This window comes from Centrocercus urophasianus, unplaced genomic scaffold, assembly GCF_019232065.1.
Source record: "Centrocercus urophasianus isolate 14NV4802_14NV808 unplaced genomic scaffold, USGS_Curo_1.0 seq_18, whole genome shotgun sequence".
NCBI lineage: Eukaryota > Metazoa > Chordata > Aves > Galliformes > Phasianidae > Centrocercus > Centrocercus urophasianus.
In genome coordinates, this window is record NW_024884733.1 from 29030343 (window position 1) to 29046374 (window position 16032).

General features: G+C 45.6%; 1 protein-coding gene across 1 annotated transcript in view; it reads right to left on the reverse strand.

The window, feature by feature from the left end:
- The window catches only part of ERICH3 (glutamate rich 3), a 25060-nt gene continuing 9028 nt past the window's right edge, over positions 1–16032 (reverse strand). Inside the window, 15 exon segments of the mRNA XM_042820073.1 lie at positions 1–341; positions 757–774; positions 777–2257; positions 3239–3307; positions 3432–3578; positions 4345–4852; positions 6572–6759; positions 6966–7184; positions 9655–9953; positions 11551–11737; positions 13076–13256; positions 13658–13876; positions 14329–14487; positions 14925–15008; positions 15627–15755. Of these exon segments, the coding sequence (XP_042676007.1) occupies positions 285–341; positions 757–774; positions 777–2257; positions 3239–3307; positions 3432–3578; positions 4345–4852; positions 6572–6759; positions 6966–7184; positions 9655–9953; positions 11551–11737; positions 13076–13256; positions 13658–13876; positions 14329–14487; positions 14925–15008; positions 15627–15755 (3945 nt within the window). The 3' untranslated portion in view covers positions 1–284.

A 16032-nucleotide genomic window follows, 5' to 3' on the forward strand; every position in this document is an offset into this window, starting at 1 on the left:
TAAAGCCAAGCACGTTTACTGTCAAACACACATCCACAGGCCTGCAGTAGCACAGGGGGCAGGCAGCAGGGGACACTCAGTGCAATACTGCTCTGTGCTTCAGAGAATCCAAGAGTGGCAACTGCAGGACAGTGCTGGTAGTTATGGACTTACACACTGCAGAGCTGCCGTGGTGTGTGAGCGATGGCTGAGGTACTGTGAGTAATACAGAACATCCACAGGGCACAGATCAATGGTCGGTGTGAACGCTGTGGGAAGGAGCACTGAGTGACTGAAGAAAAGGCTCAGAGAATAGTTTCTTCCTTGTCCTGGGGTATGACAACAGCGTCCAGGTTTACATCCTAGCAACAAGATGATGTTTGGCTTCACTGAAAATGCCTTACACTGATGAACGAGTGCACTGCTGTCTGACATTCCCTCCCATTAGCTGCCAGAGTGACCTGGGAAGCAGTTTGCATGCTGACCCACAGCATGGGGCTCACAGGGATGGCTCTGCTCTATAGCAGCACAGGGCAGAACACAGCTGCCAGAGTGTGAGGGGACAGGCAGACACGAGCCCCAGCAGCACCGGGCAGAGTGTGCCCTGGGCACCAGCATACAGAAGCTGCTATGCAAAAGCATCTCTCACCCCCACACCCCAGCTACCACAGGCAGGTACTTAAGGGGAGTACAGCAAACAGGGCAGCAGCACAGCATGACATTCTGCTCCCACCAGCCCCAAGAGGAAGGTACCAGCAGGGCCCAGGCAGCACTCACCTCACTGTGGCCATGCTCCCTTGTTCAGGACTCCCAATCCTCTGTTCCTGTGCATCAGAGCAGCCCACAGTTCCTTCCAACACAGCCTCCATCTCTTTCCTCTGGGTACTTTCTCCAAGGCCCAGCTCTGGCAGCTTCCCTTCAATCTGCACTCCTGCTGGCACTGTGTCCTCTGGTGCTGCCCCCGATGCAGGCACTGCAGGCTGCTGCCCCCACAGTCCCAGGCAGCCTCTGCCCTGGGTTCCCTGTGCTGCCTCCAGGGCCTCGCACCCCATCACACCCTGGCCTGGAGGCCTCCCCTCTCCCAGCACTGCCTGCTCCCCACCTGTACCACACTCCAGCAGTCCCTGCCCCATGGCCACTTGCTCTTGTGGCCCTGCTGCTCCCCCTCTCACCTCTTCATCTTCTGACTCAGCTCTGGCTCTCTCTTCAGACACTCCCATCACCACCCGGTCAGATTTTTCTTCCATTGCTCTGTCTGTCTTTGCAGCACTGCCAAAAGGGAGGCTTCCACTCAAAAGTACTATTGCTGAGCCCTCCTCATCCCCTGCTGTTACTGTCTGCTCCAATGGAGTTGACCCTCCATTGGCTGAGTCCCTTCCAGCATCCTCCCCAACTTCTCGCCCAGGTACTGAGTGTAATGCAGGGTCCCTGCCTGAGTCCTCGGGCTCTTCCATGTCTTCTGCCCTTGGTTGAGAGCTGCCCTCCTCCTCTGGTGGTCTGTCAGGCTCAAATGTCGCTGTCCCAAGGGCATCCATTTCCACCTGCTCTTCCTCTGAGACTTGCAGCTGACAAAACTCATTTGGCTTTAGGATCTCTTCCTTTCCAGTACAAAATTCTGTATCCTCTGATGTTCCTGGGAGAGCCCCAGCTTCTTCCACAGTCTTCTGCCCTTCAAAAGCAGCTTTTTCTGTGGCCCACACTGCTGCAAGGTCACCCACCTCAGGAGTCCCTTCTGCCAGGTCTGCATCCTCTGCAGCTCCCCATCCCTCAGGCATCATCCCCCCTGAAACAGACACTGCTGTTCCCACCACCCTCTGCTCCTCAGAGGCCTCATCCACAGCCCTCTCTCCTCCAGTGATCCCCCTGGCCCCTCCCACACCCAACAGTGCCCCCATGCCCACCTGCTCCTCTCCCTCACCTGCTGGGTCCCTCCATGGCCCCATATTCTCCCCTGCACCTGTGGGAGCATCCTGATCCTCAACCTCCACACCTGGCTCTGTCCCCATCCCTGGTTCCCTCTCCTCAGCATCACCTTCTGTCATTGCACCCTTGGCAGGTGCCAACTCATCCACAAGCAAATGCCTCTCAGGGGCTACGGCTGCTTCCTCTCCCTCAGGCTGCAGCTCTCCTGCCCGTGCTGCTGTGTGCCCACCACAGTCAGTGCCAGCATGCCCTCCCTCCTCCCCATGGTCTTTCCCCACATGTGCCACTTCCACTGCTTCTGACTGCGTGCTGGGTGCTCCTGTTGTGTCTGCCAGGACAGCTCCACCAGCTGCTGCTGAAAGACAGAGCGTTTGTTTCATTGTGAGCTGTTAATGGCGAGGCTGTTTTACAGGTTTACTCTCAAATACATGATTTCTAACAAGCAGTGAGGGGGCAGCAGCACAGTGCCAAGGAGGCTGAGATGCTGCTTCTCCTCCTGCACCTGCGCTGTGACCAGGCTGCTGGTGCTGCCATGCAGGCATTGGGCACAATCAACGTAAGCAGAAACACTGATGCATCATGTCCTGCTCTGCCTGTTCTGCCCTTCCTGCCTCTCTCCCCACTCGCTGTCTGCAGGGATGTACACAACATACCTACAAGCATGACAGTAACATTCAGAAATTCACAAACAGGCAGTTAATTGTTCATGCAAAATATGCATAAATATGAAGGAAAATACTCAGGTGCTTGTGTGCAATGGGTAACTGCTTCCCACGGACTCCCTAATTACACTGGGGATAACCAAGGGCCTTCACTCATCTCTGGGAATCTAACGCAGTGCTCCCTCATTTCAGTGGTTCCAGGACCCATCCCTGAGTGATACACCAACTGTGTCACAGCCATGCTTTGCGCAAACACAGCATGCTCTGGTTCTTTAAAGAACTGAATGTTTTGTGCCACTGAAGGGAGCAGAAGCTCTGCCTCTCCTGTGCCACCCTTCCTCAAACCAGGAAAAGGCTGTCTTGTCCCACACCATCTCTCCCTGTCAGACTCACTTCACTTTCCTGCACTACTGCTGCACTCCACAATTGCTTTCTGCTCGGGCGATTGCACATGCCACAGAATCCCATCTTGGTCTCATGAGGTCAGGTCTGGAGTTCAGTCTCATTCCTATTCTGTTGTTCACAACCCATGTAAGCAGCCCTATGCCACCTGCCTTGACACCTGCCTTCTCCAGAAGGACCCATACCACTCGGAAGGAAGGGAAACTCACTAAGTGATCCCTGTCCCCCCTCAGCTGTTTTCACGAGGTGTTTACATGGCCTGGATTCCTTACCCTGGGTCACTGTAACTGCTAAGAGCACATCAGTTACACGTGGCTGCTGGAGCTGGCCGGTCACGCAAGCTGAAAAAGAAAAGAGCACAAAGGAGGACTTGAAAGCCCAGAAAGCAAAGTGAAAAGGCCAACAGTCTGTAGAAAGACTTCAGGTTAATAAGATTCCATCCATGCCCCTGACCTGCAGCCTCACCTTCACTGGGATCACTCTCTGCACTCGTTGCATTCTCTACTTCCTCATCCACACAAGAAACACTACATTCATGGTCAAAATTCACATGATGGTCATTTCCCATTGCCTCTGTTATCTCCTCCTGTGCTGATCTATCATCTTCAGAAACTAGCACAAAATCACAGAAGAAGCAAGGAAGAAAAACCATCAGAAAGCAGGAAGGACAAAGTCCTTCAGTTCTTGCAGCCTGACTGGAGGTATGCAGGGTTACTGCAGAGTGATTGGCACCAGGATCTTCTTTTTAGATTAACATCAAACAGAAACAACCATTAGAAAAAAGGGAGGGGTTGAGAGCAGGGGGAGAAATTCATGCAGGAGCACCTACTGAGACGTTAATCAGCCATCTTCCACACCACATTCACAGACCTGCAGGATGCTTCTGTGAGGATGGAGGGATTCAAAACAAGCAACAACACTGACTAAGGGACACAAAATTGTAGTTGTTCCATAACTGTTTTTCTTTAAAAAATGTGCTTCTCTATTTTAAGCTGCCAACTACATTTCTGATGATTCCTCACTTCCTCAAACTAAGACATGTGACTCAAGTCCTCTACTTATCTACAGGTAAGTTGGGAAGTTGCCCTCTGCCCTATACTTGCAGTGGCTGTGATGCTTCACAGTCAGCCCTTCACTGCAAGGGAGATGTAAAGGCCCTGGATGGTGCCCAAAGAGAGGCAAGGAAGCTGTGAAGGGATACATGGGTACCTTCTGGTTGTTTATCACGCAGAAATACAGTGTTGTAGCAGCTGGAAAACAGTCCAGCAACTGATTCTCCATGCTGACTATGACAGTGCTTGAGCATAACACACAGGCAAATACAGCAACACTCGCATGCACTGATCACAACACAGTTCTGCACAGGGACTGTACTCACCACCTCCTTCATCACTCTGAGGAGACTCTTCATTTCCATCCTTCACTTCCATCATATTTTTTTCCAAAGGCACTGAAACATTTTTCTCCCCACTGTCCCTTCTGTTGTTTGCTTTCTTCTCCTCTTCTCCCCTTATGCTACTTTCCATTGACCCAGCCTGTTTCATTTCCCCAGTAACATCAGGACTTTGATGCTGTATCTCCAGTATGTTTTCATGAAAAGCTTCAGTATTTTCCCTTGATGTCAGAGCTTCTGTTTTTGTCGTTTCTGCTTCATCCATTCCTTCCTCTTCCAAAGAGAAAGTTTTCTGACTGTCCTCTGTTCTGAACAGTTTATTTTCCCCACTCTCATTTCCATATAGTGCACATGCTGTGTTATCAGATGCTTCTTTGATATCACGCTCCTCTTTGCCTTTAACATTTTCCTTCATCTTCTCAGTATCAGACTCATCTTCACTGCTATACTGAGTGCTGGTGGATGACAGAGAGGGTGCAGAGCTCCTGTCTAGAAATAGCAAAACACAAATTTAGTATTTGTTACTAAAGACCATTTGCATTCACTGGGCACAGACTGACAAGTGTCTGATGTGAACCTCTGAATTAAGCCATCTCAGGATATAGAGACAAAATTCCAGTAACAGCAATAGAAGAGCACTGTCCAAATGTATTAGTGTTAAAATCAAAGCCATGCTACATCGTTCTCTTTCTGATAATGGAAATGAACATAGGTAGCAACATCAACCACACGGAAATACACTTCCAAAAACCCCTGTAAGTACAATTTTAAAAGATTTTAGAAAAGTTTCTTGAGTGCAGTTTGATAAAAGGTTTCAACAATTGCAACGGTCCTTCAGTGCAGTCACATACAGCACTCAAGTAGAATTGGAAATGAGGATCACTGCATCCCCTAATATACATGGAACACCATGTGAAATTCATAGATGTAATTGTTCAGGAAAACAAACACTGCTAATTACCCATTAACATTTAGCTGTACAGTAGAGCTTGTTGCTCTGTTGGGCATTGCCAGCGTCCAAAGTTCACACAGATTCAAGAAGCAATTAGTCAAACTCAAAGAAGAAAAAGCTTCTTAGGCTCACTAAGCAAAAGAGACCAGTTATTTGCAGTGGTAGGAAAATCCACTGGGGAAGCAGCACCGAATTCTTGTTCATTTCTTACTCCTTTATGCATCTGAGTTTATGTCGGGTATTAAACTTCATACAAAAAGACTGGATTTGTCTCCAACCTGCAACATCTTCCACGAGCACCTGCATCATTTTTATTTCATCTCAAAAACACAAAAGTGATATTTACATTTAACTTGAGAAAAGAGCTCGCACATTAGGACTGGCAAATGAAAGGAATATAGATGAATTAATGTTTTAAAAAAGCAGTAAACGGAGAAGTCACAGCGCACTATGACAAGCTAGAGGCACATAGATCAGCTCAGGATCACACAAAGCCATAGAGGAGAAATTGAGAGAAATAAACTGCCATGCCACAAGGAAGAGAAAGTTCACTTTTGCTTATTCACCATGTGGTGAATGGAATTCTTGTACTGTTTGTCTAATAAATGAGAAACTGCCAGAGAGTTTTGCTTCTCTGTGAAGATGCGCGGCCAGGAAAGATGAAGGCCAACAGGTAAAACATTAGACTTTACAGGGGCTGATTAAAAAAACTGAATAATAGAAAATGCTATTTACATATGTATGCTAATATATATATGCTAAAATATATAAATAAAATATAAAATATTTGCTAATGTAGATATATATACGCTAACTATATATTCTGGGATAACTTAGTCTTTCTGAATTAGTAATAATAATGTCTAGAACACCTCACTGCACACCTCTGTGCCTACACCTGGATCAAGAACCACAGCACATCACACCGACTCGCTCTTAGCCACTGCCAGACTTGAACTAGAGTGCTCTGGAGGTACCCGAGGCCATGGATGGGCCCTGGGCAGCCTGAGCTGGTGACAGCACCCAGCCCATGGCAGGGGTGAGCCGGGGGGGCCGTGAGAGTCCTTCCACCCCCACCATGCTGCCATTCTATAACCCTCAAACACACAGAGCCTAAGCTCTACCTGCAGCACAGAAAGCTGAGGTGATGGCGTTTCCCTCTCCAAAGCAGGATAGTGGCAATGATGTAGCAGGGTATAAAGCTGAGGTTCCAATTATTCAGTCATTGAAGAGAGCAGTTCTCAAATCTAAAAGGCGTTATTTCAGGCGTCCAGGTGACTTTTGAAAACATGCACTTTTCATCTTAGAAGGTGTAATGGTCACGGCTTCAGGGATGCCTGCAATCATTACGTGTTTGCCCACAACATTTAGGGCTAATCTGTTGACTGGCACCACCTCCACTTCCCCCACTAAACACTTCAGCAGTGTCTGCAGTGAGCTGGCACACACTCACAGCGCCACACAGATTTGGCTGCGGTTCAGTGACAGATGGTAGAATCAATAAGAACAGACAAGATAGACATCTTCTACCAGTTCAGTACCAACTCAGTTACATAATCTTTCCACACAGATTCAATATACATTGCTGAACGTACACAACATGTAAAACAAGCACAGGTCAATGTCTGTGAGCCTCATTACATAAAAAGCTGACCTGGTTTGCCATTCTCTGAGGTACTGTCAGAACTCCCATCACTCTCATCTTTCTCACTGTCAGAAGCCTGCAGTGCCTTCTGTGACGCGTCTTTACTCTCCTCTTCATAGTCTAAATTATGTTTTTCATCATCTGGGGATGACTTTGACATTCCATTCCTTTGATCACCAGTCTGTCCTTCTTCACTAACTTCATCTGCTTCAAAATCTTCATTATACTCTAAAATAAAAGAGCCACACTATGAAACAGCAGATGGAATTCACAACTCTTGAAGTTCTTTTTCAGCAGATGGAGGTTAACTACATTAATTTTCTTTTCCCTTTGAGCTTGCTTACTCCTTTTAGAAGACATGAGATAATCTAAGACCATAGACAGGAATTGCAAGAGTACAATATCATAGAAAAGCATGAAGTTCTTCATAGGTAGAGTAGTAAAAATGCAATAAAGCTACAGAATGATGTAACAAGTATAATCAATACACTAAAAACAAATTAAAAAAACATTAGCCACTGAGGAGACTAGAAGAGTTAGGCAAACTCAGAAATAAAATGCAAGACAGTCTCTTATTACAGGAGAAAACCTTGTTGCAATGAAAAAAATATAGAAGTAGCAGAGAAAGGTAATATACAGTAATTGGGAAATAAGATAAACGTGGATTGACATGGCTAATTAACAGAGAAGTGACTTACAAAGTGAATTAATTAAACCCAGCTAAAGGGTGCTGCAGAAGAACATCCTATTTTCACACTTCTCCAATATGTTCATTCAGTTCCCAGGTGAAAATCTTGGTGAAAAATGAAGCTTACGGCATAATTGCCATTTTTATATCAACAGGGTCTGGCCTTCATCCCAGACTGCTGGCCCAACAACTTGTAACATATGACAGATAACTCTGCTCAGATCTATAGGCAAGAATTCTCTTTATGCATACACATTAGAGCACCATTTCCTTTCCAGACAAGGCTGCACTACTTAACATCCCAGGCACTGGAATGCACAGCAAAGCCAGGATTACCACTGACAACTCAGCAGGTTTGCTGCCAGCACCAGCTCACGGCACAGCAGAGGCAACACATCTGCACTGTGTAGAAGAGCAGCCACTGCTGACACACCAGCTGCCCCTCAGGCCATCATTTCTCACCTTTCACCATAACTGCTCACTACTTTCTCTTTTCACCAGTACTTTTAAAGTCCTGAAGTGACTGGATACCAAAGACAGAGGTGAAGAATATCTGATGCAAAAGCAATTAAGCAGATAAACAATTATCCCGACAAAGAGGATTAAGGGAATAGGTAGATTAATTTTCTGTACTGTAAAATTGACAGATTCCAACAGCATTGCTAGAAGTAAGGCCTTTGGTACCTCAGGAAGGTGCCTAACAAAAGGAAACAGCCTGATTAACCACAAGAACATCCACCGGGAATAATGAGGATGCTGTGCAAAAATCATGAAAGCAAAAAAGGAATAGGAAGTAGGAATGAAAGCCTCTCTCCAAGTAAGACATTCTCCAAAAAAAGGCTTTATACTGAGGTGTAGTGAAAGAACAGGTGGAGATATCTGTCCCTTCCTTCCGAGGCAGCTGGGTACACCGCTGGTGTATGCCAACCAAAGACAAAGCAGACTGTGTAGTGGCACTGGTTTGTTCTCAGTATGAAGTCATTTTCATATTGCAGATGTCATCTTCGCCTGACATATGAAACGGCCCTTAGGGAGAATTACAGCAAGAGCAGATGCTCTCTGCTCCTTTCTTTTAAATTCCAATCAACAGAAACCAAGTGGAACTCGAACAGAAGGGGCACAATCAGGCAGCCACATCTGGTGGTGGGAGCGCTCGGGAAAGGACAACCATCCCAGTATCACAGACAGCCAGAAAGTGAGCTGGGGCAGGCACAGAATCACAGAGCAACCCAAGTTGGCAGGGACCCACAAAGATCATCAAGCCCAATTCCTGGCTCCACACAGCACCACACAGAATCCAAACCCTACACCTGGGAGCAGTGCCCAAACACTCTCTGAGCTCCAACATCTAGGCTACATGCCCACTGCCCTGGGGAAGCATAGTGGAGAAGAGACTGGAAAGGTGAACAAAGAGGTGAACAAAGCATCTCACTGCCACTGGCAACAGGTAAGAGAGCAGACCAAAGTATTTCACCAGGTTCTCAATCTTGCTGACATTTTGCTGCTGCACATCTCTCCCACCTCCCTCCCCACCACGTAGCATCAGGAGGCAGGCAGTCCTCCACCTCCCACCCCAGCTGTCACCATCTCTGCATTCATCTCACACTGATGTCCTGTTTCAGACCCACTGGATCCCTACTCCCACACAGCCTCATTTCTTCTTCCTGCTCTTCTCCACCTGCTGCCATTCTGTCTCCACTGCTGTCCCTTCACTGTGCCTCGCCCTCCTGCTCTTTTCCCCTCCACCTCATGCTCTTGTTTCAGCCTTGCTGAATTGCCTGACTTGCTTCCTTGGCTCTTGCAAAAGCCTCTCATTCCATTACTTGGATGAAAGGACCCCTGCTTAGTTTATTGCCCACATACAGTTATTGCCCACTGTCCCACCCCCAGCACATTCCTCACATGTGAGGTATGCTCTTCAGGTGAAGCTGGGGGCCCACAGTCCTATACTTTCTCCAGAATCAGCCTCTTCTAGATTTCATCTCACACTTGTGTTTTGGAATACTGTACCATTTTTACCAGTATCTTCCTGACTATCTTCAGCCTCACAATTGGGTAGTTTCGTCCCTTCTTCTCTTTCGTAATCCTGTCCAGTCTCCATTTTGTCCTCAACGGTTTCCACATCTGCTTCGTGACTTGGTAAGATGACTAGCACCGATTCTTTGCTTGATTTCTGATCAGTGCTGCTACCACTTGGCTCACTGTGAACTCCATCTTTCCAGGAACCCACTTGCTTTCCCTCACAGTCCTCCTCCATCTCCCTCTTGGGAGGGGACGGCTTTTTGTCCAGACCCATCGCAACAATGCATCTACAAAAACAAACAACAAAAAACAATACAAGGAATATTGGGAAATGTGACATTCTGTCAGTGCACAGTGCAAAAAGAGCAGACACTGGCCTATTCATCTCATTACTAGATGTGAAATCAGGTACATATCTGCCTCCACTTCACCTCTCAGACAAGGATACAGACAGCTCCGAGGAACACTCTGAAATCCTCAGATGCTCCACAGACACAGATCTGCCCTTCAAGGACAGTAAGGCCATCCCCACAGTTGAATTATAAACAAATCAAGATTATCAGAAGTGAACATCAGTCTAGCGGTTGGCAACCCTGCCCACAGCAGGGATGTTGAAATTATATGATCTTTAAGGTCCTTTCCAACCCTGGCCATTCTTGATTAATTCAAGTTGCACCAAGCATGATCTGCACAGATATAATTACTGAGACGGCAGAGAAGCTCCAAGTGTGTTGGATCCAGATTCTGCTTTAACACCAAATAACATGATAAACTGGCTTCTACAGTGATGACACTTTTTAATTTGTCTGCAGAGTGAAATAATTGTGGGCAAAGGAGACCCAATCTAGATTATTTTAAATATCTGTTCTGTTTTTCCTGTCTAACAGAAACCCAAAGTGCTAGAAAACAAAGCACTTGGAGCAACACATTAAGACTACTCTTCTAGCATAAAGAAAATGAACGGCAGACCCTCTATTTTATGGTTAGGAGGCTCATGAAAATAGTCAAAATTCATATTCAATACTCTTACATTCAGCAGCCAGTAGTATTTCAGCAGAATCCCACCTTCGAGGCAGCGTTGTTTAAAAATGAAACATACATTTTTTCCACTATCACAAAGAAAATCCCGAAAACTACAGTTTACTACACAGCACCAGATTATTCCCTACAGATACTATCAGAAACACACAGGTAGCACACTTATATTGCACCGCCACTGCTCCTCCTGGTGAATCACTGATGGCCCCCTGGCAAGCTGATAGATGAGTGCTACGATGCAAACGTCGCCCACTGCCATGAATACTTCACAGTGTATTTGAAGAGGCAGCAGAAAATCAGCAGATTTGGATGACAACTCTAATACTATAATGTGATAGAAAATACAGCAATAATAGCAGAGCAGCACAATCCTAGGCTGCAGCAAATGAGAACAAGCTCCAAAGCAGCCGTGGATACAGAAACAAAGGAAAAAAGCTGCTTACCATTGGAAGGCCTCAGGTAGGCAGGGATCTCCAGCAAGATACCCTCACCTCCACTGCCAACCCTTAAATGAGGTCTGGGAAGGGGTGGATCCTGGCTCCAGCCCTTCCAGCCACTCAGGTGCATTGCATTGCATTACATGCACCTGAGCCCCCCTGGGTTGGCCCTGCCTTCCCACCAGGTGCTCAATTATCATTTCAGGCTATGACTTATCATTTCCACTACAAAATCCCTGAATATAGGCCTTTGAAGGGTAAAAGCTCAGTTATGCACTTTCCTAGAGGTGTTCAGAAATCAACCAGGCTCTACAGAGCTGTGGTACACCAGGAAGATTAATAACAAGGAAACAACACTCTAAAAACTGAGATGGTAACACTTTATGAAAAAGGACATTTGTCTCCGCACCTATAGCAAGGAGATGCTCCCTCCACATTGAGAAATCCAAAGTATCCATGTCTGCCTCCAAGCCTGGAACGCTTCTGATGTCTGTACTCGCAGCAAGAGCTCAACCTGTCCACTTGCATCCCATTGAGAAAAAAGGTGAGACTGAATGGGAAACCACGGTGCCTCTTGGAGACGAACTGAAATGTCTCTGAAACCATGGAAAGGAGAGAGGTCAAAGAATAAGTTTGTGCTTTACTGTCAGCCCACTGCATTTGTTGGGCTCCATCTGCATCGTTGCCAGAGCAACCAGCTGTTCCAGGTCAAGTTCTTTCATTCCCAGCTTTATAAATTAATTGGTAAAACCCTACCCTCCTCTGAACACAGCAGTCTTATCTCTTTCCAACTCAGAACTATGAAGATGGACACAAACATAACAAGCTAAAACTTCATTGCAGTGTAGCTCCTTGTAGAGTGCAGTCCAGGTTCTAGGTCAGTACCACTGCAATATTAGTGGCTCCAGGCCTATAGTAACATGGTCTTACTGATAAGCAACACTAAGCAGCTGAAAGATATCATTTCTGGAGACTTTTCAGTCCACTCAGTAAGGGTACTGCTAGGCATCTAAATGGTAGGGGCACTGATGCTGCTGCTCAGTTCCATGCCAGGAGAGATTGGGCTGTACTGCCTTTAACCACAGCTCATAGCATCCTTTCAAAGCAAACTGAGCACACCTCAGTAGGGAGGAAGTCACACTGCTCTGTCAGGTTCCCCAAGAGGTGCAAATGTGTCTCAGAGCCACGAAAGCACACACAAAAGACACCTTTTGTATGGCTGGGACAAAGCTGCAACAAACATCTTTGGGCCAGATCTATGGGCACACTGCTGTGCATCCACAACCCCGGTGAACAGGCTGAAGTGCAGGGATCTCTGCACAATGTTCCCCTATTCAGTGAAAAGACAAATCCAGACATGGCCAGTTCTGCGAGCTAGAATGAGGCACAAAACTCTCTGCTTCACCAGTGGAAATCTCCCAGTCATTCCCTCTTCCTAACTTCCCAGAACAGAATATTGATGAGATCGACCAGTATGAGCAACTGTAAAGAAACTGATGGAGTTGCATTCACATAGAAGAGATGGGAACTGGGCTCTTTCTAGTTACTTTTCCTTCTGGAATAAACATGTACTGATGTATTGCAGCAAGTCAGAAAAAGATAACCTGGATTTAAGGACAGTTTACTGCTACAACTATTTTATTAACTATACATCTCCATACAAAATTAATCTAAGCTACAGCATTTTGTTAAATTAGCTCTTTAAACTCTTTACATCATAATTCTAAGACAATTTGAAAAAGGAATTGTAACCTCATCTTCAACTGAGAAGCAGAAGATCCAGTTTTAGTTCAGAGGCGGACAGAGCACAGTCCCTGGATGCATACATATCAAGACTGAGCTCAGCTGAAATCACTTCAATATCACATCATTGTTTTAGCCAAAAAGAAGATGTTGCCAGTATCAAAATGAACTCCTCCCATCTTTATCCTTACCTCCTTCCAACAGCTTGCCTTTGTAGACACAAAGGTTTTCTCCTCCACAATGCTGCTGATAGATTTTGATTTCATCTCTATAATCAGAATCATCGTGAGACAAATGCACACTTTTTCCCAGAAAGATCATGGTAACAAATGCATTGCTGTGTAATGAGGGCTTAAGGAATTCTCCAGAATTCTGCAGCAGAAAATACACAAAAATGTACTCAGTTTTCAACCATAATAAAGGTGAACACAAAGATCACATGCATGCCACCTGCATCTGAGACTTTCAACGTTTTAAGACAGGCCTTGAACTGCTCAAGATGAAAAGTGTTTTACAGTTCTATTGCAGAAAGGCAATAAAAGATTTTGGACTGAAAATCCTTTGTATTGAATTGTGTGAGATTGAAGGAACCAAATTTAATGATCCAATCCTGTATTCCCACAGCTTTACTTCCAGGAGCCAAAGCTGGCTGAAGATCCAATGTAAAATATGAAACCTTCATACACTCCTAAATTTTGCTTAAGCTCTGAGTATGTCAGCTAGGAAGGTAATATACTTGCCCATGAACACAAAAGTAGACTGAAATAACCTACCTTGGCTACAAGTTGCTCTAAGCCATTTGGTGCAGTGGTGGGACGAAATCGTCTCCTTCTGCAAGTCCCATTTCTCACTGCCTTTACACTCCTGTCTCTTTTTTGCAGGGTAGGAGGTGGCACTGGTATCAGATAGTTGTTAATGACAGGGAGTCGGTATGGGGATTTCCCAGACGCATATTCCACTGAGTTCATAAATCTTAGCCCACTTCTCTCTCTCTACAACAACAACAAAAAAAGTAACTGCTAAAAAGGCCATGCAAAAATAGCTACTGAGCATAACTGAACCAACCATGGTTTGACTGCTCTTTGCATTTAGTAACATACATACTTTTAGAATTTCAAGCATCAAGAAGTTCTGTGAGAACCTTTCTGTGCCAAACTCCTTCTTTTTCCATTTGAAAAGCAATAGGCACAAATGGAGAAACCAAGGTGAGTTGCTTGAAAACATCACACACAGATAAATGTCCTGAGCACAAGCAGAAAGAACTCTGCACAAACTGACTACTGGGGAGGGGGGTGAAAAAGGAGAGTTTGAGTCAAGGCTGTTGTTAACTGTTTGGCAGGCACGTCACCAGCAGTAAGTGTACAGCTCTGGGAACTACAGTACTGGGCAGTACTACAAAGCCGTGCCTAACAGGTATTGTTTTCCAAATAAAATAGGGTCTCACCCCACTAGCAAACTGCTGGTAATTTTCAAGCGTGCTGCACTTTTGTTTAGAGCCTGAACTCCTTGGAACAGCCCCTGCTGCAGCACAGCTGTGGAGCGGCTGAAGTCGAAGTGGGTACTGCATATTTCCTGGAGCTGTATTTGGTCGATGGGAAGAAGCCTAGAAGAGGAAAAAGAAAACAGCTAGAACATCTCAGGGCATAGCTTCCATACAGAACAGCAGCATACAGGAGAAAGATACAGTGCCAATGAAGGTAATCAGCATCAAAGAGTGGTGCTCAGATACCTTCAGGAAATTTAATTTTCTAGTACCTCTCGGTCTTGTAGAGCCAGACCCCTTTAGGAATCTCTAATTAAGAGTCCAAAAACTGTTCCTGTTCATTCACAGTACAGCCTTGAAACAAAGGCAGTGAACTCACAGGAGCTGCAGCAATATGCTCTGCTTTGGTGACTTGAACACACGAACGCTGAGAAAACGCACAATGAAAGCATGCTCATCTTTATTCAATTCTCAGCATTTCTCTGACATTTTTTCTTTCATCCAGAATATCAAGTAAAATGTTGACATCTAAGAAAATGTATTAAAAATTCACTTACTGTCTTTAAAAAGGCCAACTCCTTGGATCTGTGCTGATCAAAAGGATGTCCACCTCTATAATCAACTATAGGCCCAGGAGCTCTCTGTATGGGATGGGGAGGAGAAGGTTGTTCAGTTCTAAATATCACCAAATATCATTATTGAAACCAGTAAGAACTGGAGTGTATATTTGGCCTTTGATCTTAGATTCTGGGATCATTGCACTTCCTTAGTGCACTAACATTTCTTCTTTGCCTGTTAACAGAGTAGGAAGATTCTGAGCGGAGCTCCAAAGCGCAGCCTTCTGGAAGAGCGTTCTCTTATTCCACCTCTTCAGCTTCTTTTTCTAAAGGGCCTCCACTGATGTCAGGGCTTTACAACATACGTAGACTTTGCCTACAGCCATGTGATGATGATATTTAATGTACATATTTACATATTTAACTTTGGGCAACATGGCAGATAAAAAGGAAAGATTAAAACAGATTCATCACAAAGCAAATATATTTTTACATGTTTTAATGCGCCATTCCTGCAACATCAGCTTCTCCAGACTTCTCTTTAATGTAACATGAAGTCGGCCACAAATGAAGGATGAGGATCTTGTGTGCAACCATCAGGGCAGTCGATGGCATAGATTAAGCACAGAAGTTACAGGTATATGTGCACACTGGTTTGTTTGTGCTTGCATTACAGCATATGAAGTATTTGGTGGAACTCACCAATTGTGAACGAGCAGCTGGTTCTCCAGCCATTAAAGGATGGCGTCCGTAAGGATTTCTGGAGCCAAGCGGTGGGCGTGGGGAGTGCAGAGGGTTAGCATCTTCCACTGGTCTTCTGGGCCGCTCCATCTAGAAGAACAACAGTGCATGTCTCTGAGGTACTAACCAACAGCCACGTTTGAGCTCGCTTCTGTCTGTCTTTCACTGGATGGTGATGGCAGTCGGCTTGCCTAGGCCCAGTGGAAGATCTGCTAAGGAAAGAAATAAAATAAAGAGAAGGAGGGGAGAGCGAGAGAATAAGGGAAAAGATTTGTTCCCATCTCTATTTCATTTCTCTGCAGTGCTCTACAATTCACCAGCCTTTGTTTCTCTCCCAGCCTCGGCTTGGTTGAAGATCTCTTTCTTT